General features: G+C 46.5%; 1 protein-coding gene across 1 annotated transcript in view; it reads left to right on the top strand.

Moving 5' to 3' along the window:
* The window catches only part of LOC108307871 (transformation/transcription domain associated protein), a 135,415-nt gene that overhangs the window by 89,217 nt on the left and 40,231 nt on the right, over positions 1–5,967 (top strand). The window contains exons 49-51 of the mRNA XM_037740396.1: positions 3–285; positions 3,412–3,591; positions 4,917–5,063. Coding sequence (XP_037596324.1) covers positions 3–285; positions 3,412–3,591; positions 4,917–5,063 — 610 coding nt within the window. The remainder of the gene's footprint in view (positions 1–2; positions 286–3,411; positions 3,592–4,916; positions 5,064–5,967) is intronic.

Genomic DNA, 5,967 nt, shown 5'->3' with positions numbered 1-5,967 from the left:
AGCAAGTTCATGTTTGCTTATGACTTAGGGAGGCCACCGTCTTGCCTCTCTCTGAGTTCTTGGTGTTACAGGGATGAGACACTGTCTGGCAGCGAGCTGACAGCAAAACTTGAGCCTGCCTTTCTCTCTGGACTGCGCTGCGCCCAGCCACTCATCAGGGCAAAGTTTTTCGAGGTTTTTGACAACTCCATGAAACGTCGTGTCTACGAGCGCCTGCTTTATGTGACCTGTTCGCAGAACTGGGAAGCCATGGGGAACCACTTCTGGATCAAGCAGTGCATTGAGGTAGGAGGCCTTGGCTCACATCTGTGGCGGGGGCAGCTGTGGGTTTCTGAGTGGGGGCTCTAAAGCTAGGAGATGTTCACACACACTAAGACAAATTAGGAATCTCCAGCATAAGCCTGCTTCTGATCTCCCAGAGGAAATCAAGACTTTAGCACAAGCATTCATCTGAAGTGTTTTGGGGCTTACTTAAAATACTTTATCAGAAGGTTGAACAGTATATCTTACTTTGTAGGCGAAGATTCATTTTTCCTTCAAACATAAAAATGTTTAAATTCCGTCTGCTTGCCCTAGAAAATAAAACATGTGTATTGTGAATGTCAACTCCCGTTGTTCTTTTCTTTTCTTTTTTTTTTGTTTGTTTGTTTTTTTAAGACAGTCTTGCTCTGTTGCCCAGGCTGGAATGAAGTGGTATGATCTTAGTTCACTGCAACCTCTGCCTGTTTAAACAATTTTTTTGTTTGTTTGTTTTTTTAAGACAGTCTTGCTCTGTTGCCCAGGCTGGAATGAAGTGGTATGATCTTAGTTCACTGCAACCTCTGCCTGTTTAAACAATTCTTGTGTCCCAGCCTCCGCATTAGCTGGGATTACAGGCATGTGTGACCACGCCCCACTAATTTTTGTATTTTTAGTAGAAATGTGGTTTCACCATGTTGCCAGGCTGGTCACAAACTCCTGAGCTCAAGTGATCGCCCACCTTGGCCTCCCAAAGTGCTGGGCTTACAGGCATGAGCCACCACACCCGGTCTCCGTTATTCTTCAAGCATGAAAGTCAAGCAGCCAGGCCAGGCCCTGACCACACTGTTGGTTTTGGTTCCTTAGTATGAGTCGTCGGGTGCTGGCAACACAGACATGTTTAACATGCTCGGTGTTATATTATAAAAGTGAGGTCCAGACCTAGAGTAGGATTGGTGTTTCATGGAAGGCAGGTCAGATGTTCTTTGAATTTCCAGCAGGATTGTGGTGAGCCCCCAGTTTGCTAGAGGTTCAGCCTGTGGCTCACTCATCAGCCTGGGTTTGCTATGGCAGGTTACCAGTGCTGTGCAAGTAGTTCTTGTCTGTTTACCTGGAGTGAATGAAACCAGGTCACCACGAACTGTGTCTCCTGAGACAGCTGAGATAGAAGGCAGATGAATTCTCCTTGATGAAAAGAGGACTTTTTTTTTCCCCTGGAAGTGAGTCTTTTTTATTCACCGAATAAACACAACATGGATGGTAGTAGGGCAGAGCTGGTGACAGTATCCTCCCACTGTAGTTACGATGTTCAAATCAGACCTACATAACTGTGGCTTCTTTTGATTCTTCCAACTTTTGATTATCTGTATAGAGGTTTTTCTAAATTGAAACAAAATCACTTGTATCACCCCTACTCACCTATTTACTCAGTTTTTGGGGAATAACAGCTTGGACCAAAATTTTTAAAAGGTGATAGGCTAAAAGACCAAAAAATGATTTACTTAAATAAGCTATGAAGCTCAATCCAGAATGGCTTAACATTATTCATTTTCTTCTCTGAACATCTTACTTAAGTGCTTTATTAGGGCTGCTAGCTCAGGGTTCCCACCACATGCATCAATCTGTTTATAGGCTTTAGATTCAAACTCTGTAAGAGTATTACCAGTGTACTCAAAAGAGCCTACATCCTCAAGGTAATGTACACAGTACTTTTTAATGTCTATGTTTTCTGTTCTCTGGTGCAAGGTACTCTGCACCTAGGAGCTTTCAGGCCTTGACCAAATAGCATGAGTAGTAGGAAGTAGTTGTGGCGCTGGTCTCAGGAGACCCTGCTAGCACGTTTCTCGTTTGTGCTGAATGGGCGCTTTCTTGGTGCTTGTGCAACATGCATTTGGAATTTTGCCCATGGCCATACCTACTAAGTAAGAGTTCCCTACTCTTCTATCACTTGTGCAAGAGACCTTCCAACTGCTGGTTAGTTGCCAGGCACTGGATCAGGTGCTAAAAATACAAAGGCAAGACACTGGCTGTGGCAGGTCCATATGAATCGGTCCAGGGAAGGGCACAAGCCAGGGGGTCCTCGACTCCCTTTTCTTTGCCCTGAGTATCTGCTCCCTCACCGAGGGTTACAGTTCAGGGCCCACTGTCAACCGCCATCTCTCATTAGGACAGTGGGAGCTGTTTCCTTAGTGTTCACCCACCTCCCTTCCTACTGATAAGTTTTCTCTGTTGTTACAAAATTATCTTGGAGAATAAAGCAGATCACATTACTCTTTCCATTGTGCGTGACATAAAATCCAGCCTCCAGGCTCTGGTCCCCAAGTGACTGGTCCCTCACCTCTCTCTGCATCCCCATCCCGTGCCTCTCTCCCTCTGTCGGTCTCCAGTACACTGGCCTTCCGTGTTCTTGAACTCACCTCACTCTTGCCACTCAGGCTAATGTGCAGCTCCCTTTAATTCTCCGTCAGTCCACCGTGTTTCCTGGCTGTGTTGCCACAGTGAGCACATGTCTGTGATGTGTCCTTCCCTCTGACACTTCAGCTCCATGAGGCCGGGGATGCCATCTCTGTGCAGTCGACAGACGAATCTACAGGGCCTCCGCGGCACCCTGTGGACGCTGAGGAAATATTTGCCCAAGACACCAAGAGTGGTGTGGCCAGGCAGTGTGCGCAGGACCCGTGGGGAAGCACAGTGCGGCAGGGAGTGGCCCAACTGCAGAGGCAGGCAGGGGCTGCAGCACATCACAGAGGGGCTCGCAAGTCACATGGGGAATCTTCACTGTCACCTGAGGCTGTAGGAAGCCATGGGTGGGTGGGCCAGGGTAAAGGGCCACTGTGTGGAAAGAGTTGGGTCCAAGAGAGCGGTCTGGGGGTGAAGTGGGAGGTTTCACACAGGTGGGAGCAGGCACCTGCCTAGGTGTTCAGGAGGTAAGAGTGGCAGGGCCTGCTGTGTGCTCTGAGTGAAGCAGAGGTCTTCTGTGTGGGGATGATGCCTTGGAGGGGACAGAGAAGAGGAAGCCCGCCTAGTCAGGGAGAGGTGGGGAAAGGTGCTGAGATCAGACTTGGACCTGCAGAGTCAGAGGTGCCTCAGTGAGGGGCATCTGGGAGAGAAATCGGGACGCCCCAAATGCCACGCGCACACCTTGGGTCTGTCTCCTTTCTGTACCCCTTGCAGCTGCTCCTGGCCGTGTGTGAAAAGAGCACCCCCATTGGCACCAGCTGCCAAGGAGCCATGCTCCCATCCATCACCAACGTCATCAACCTAGCCGACAGCCACGACCGCGCCGCCTTCGCCATGGTCACACACGTCAAGCAGGAGCCCCGGGAGAGGGAGAACAGTGAGTCCAAAGAGGAGGTGAGGCTCCACTCCACCGGCAGAACCCCCATCCTCTGGAATAAGTTTTTGTATCAGCTTTAGATTCTTTTAGGGTATGAATAAGGTATAAAAACATGTCTACCTGAAAGCTCCGAATGTGGTAACTAAGTTCTGCCAGATTTTTTTTAGTTAGAATTGAGAAGCAGCTTGCACTGCCATGTGGTTTTGAGATAGATCCCTTTACCATGAGCTAGTACTGCTGAGAACAGAACATTTTCCTGTGCTGTGATGTTTCTCTCCTGGTGAGAAAAGCCCATGTTCAGTCACAGAAAGCACTGCTTGGGGGAGTGCTGCCCATCGCACAGGGGCTGGGGCACTAGTTGGTTCCTCCAGCAGTCTGCTCAGAACCCGTGTCTCTGCCTAGTCCCAGGACGGGCAGCAGGGAGCCTTTGCTCCTCCAAGAACCCATACCAAGGCTGATGCTTTAGTCTTGGTGGCTCTCTGTGCGCCATGAAAAAGTGGCTGCCACTGTTCCTGACAGGGATTTTTATAGGCTGTGTGTCTCCTTAAGGTCATTTGTTTTTGGAGGCTCAGTCTGTGTAGAGCGTTGTGTCTTAGGAGACAGTCACCCCGGACTGCAGGCGGCTGCTGCACCTTCTTTGCTCTTAAATGGTGTTGCATGCCCTCTTTCATGTACAGGATGTCTACTCATCAACAATTATGAATTAAATTTTTTTCTACTGTTGCTAAAACAGATTATCTGGTCATTTGGTCTTTTCTTTCTGTAATCTTCCTGTATGAAGTAAATTGCCAACTCTGAAGTTCTTCATTTTCAAGGGCATACACCAAATGGTTGGTACCTGACTTCAGGGAATAGTTTGATTCTTGACTGACTTCTCCAAACCTTCAGACAGAAATAAGGTGTATTCCTCTTAGGGAATGGTCATATATAAAACATAGCTCTGATGACACACTCCGCCGTGGCCCTGAGGGTATTCTCAGTCTGAGCAAGCCAGGCAGCTGGGCGCCTGTATTGCATTTGGAGAAATCATAGGCTAGAATTCCTATTAATCGTCGTCATTTTTACCATTTAGAGTTTACTCTTTTAATAAAATGTGCTTTTCACAACCCAAATATGAAAGCACAATGGTGGCTTCTTTATAGTCATTTTTAAAAAGAGAGAGATCTGGTCTACTTAATCTGGGCTTTGTTTATTTTAGGATTGAAGATTATTTAAATACTTCCAGGAAACAAGGACAAATTTTATTTGCCAAAATTGTAAAAAGAAGTCTACAGGAGGTGTGTTTGTTGGGTTTTCTTTAAGCCTTTGACTTTCTGGTTTTGCTTTCTGCTTTGTTTCTTAGGATGTAGAGATAGACATTGAACTAGCTCCTGGGGACCAGACCAGCACGCCCAAAACCAAAGAACTTTCCGAAAAGGACATTGGAAACCAGCTGCACATGCTAACCAACAGGCATGACAAGTTTCTGGACACACTCCGGGAGGTGAAGGTCTGTATGCAGCTTGGAAAGGATTTGTTGCTTTCCTCCCTTGGGTAGCTCAAGGCCTAAATCAGGATCATTCCACAGTGGTGTAAATTTTTCTGTTTCTTTTTTCTTTTTGCAATGGGATATTGCTCTGTCGCCCAGCCTGGAGTGTAGTGGCACAGTCACAGCTCAATGCAGCCTCAATCTCCTGGGCTCACATGATCCTCTCACCTCAGCCTCCCAAGTAGCTGGGACCACAGACGTGAGCTGCCACACCCAGCTAATTTGTTAATTTTTTAGTAGCCACAGGGTCTTGATACATTGCTTAGGCTGGTCTTGGACTCCTGGACTCAAGTGATCCACCCACCTTGGCTTCCCAAAGTGCTGGGATTATAGGCGTGAACCAGAGATTTGGGAGTGTCACAGTGTCTTATGAGAGAAAATAGGAAAAAAGTTAATTTCTCCACCACCATCTCTTGGAAGAAACAGTAAACCTGTGTACAAAAATGTTTGAGGAGACATAATAATGTTGGGTTATTTTTCAAGTGCACTAAAAGAAAAAATGAGAAATGAGTTAATTTGCTAAATCAAGCCCACTTTGTGGAGCTGGGGGTTTCCAGATGCATTTGTGTTTGAAATCTAGCCGGTAGAAACTCTGGCTTCTACAAACTCTCAGGTAAATTATGGGTCTGATTGTTTTTTATGTCATGACCTTGAAAGACTGGTTGAAACTTTACATACATACTTTTGCTTTTGATGAGGAGCTATTTTTCTATTCCTTTTAGAGGTGGGTGATGATTCTAATTATTCTGTTCAGATCAGGAGCTAGGTGGGAAAAAAGCATGAACTGCTTGCTTCTCACAAGTAATTTTTACATTAAAATCTTTTGGTGACCTACGCTGAACTTGTGCATTGGATCAGTCTTTGA

Source organism: Cebus imitator, unplaced genomic scaffold (genome assembly GCF_001604975.1).
Source record: "Cebus imitator isolate Cc_AM_T3 unplaced genomic scaffold, Cebus_imitator-1.0 Scaffold82, whole genome shotgun sequence".
In the NCBI taxonomy this organism is placed as follows: domain Eukaryota; kingdom Metazoa; phylum Chordata; class Mammalia; order Primates; family Cebidae; genus Cebus; species Cebus imitator.
The sequence above is the reverse complement of the archived record's forward strand: the minus strand, read 5'-3'. Positions and strand labels throughout refer to the sequence as shown.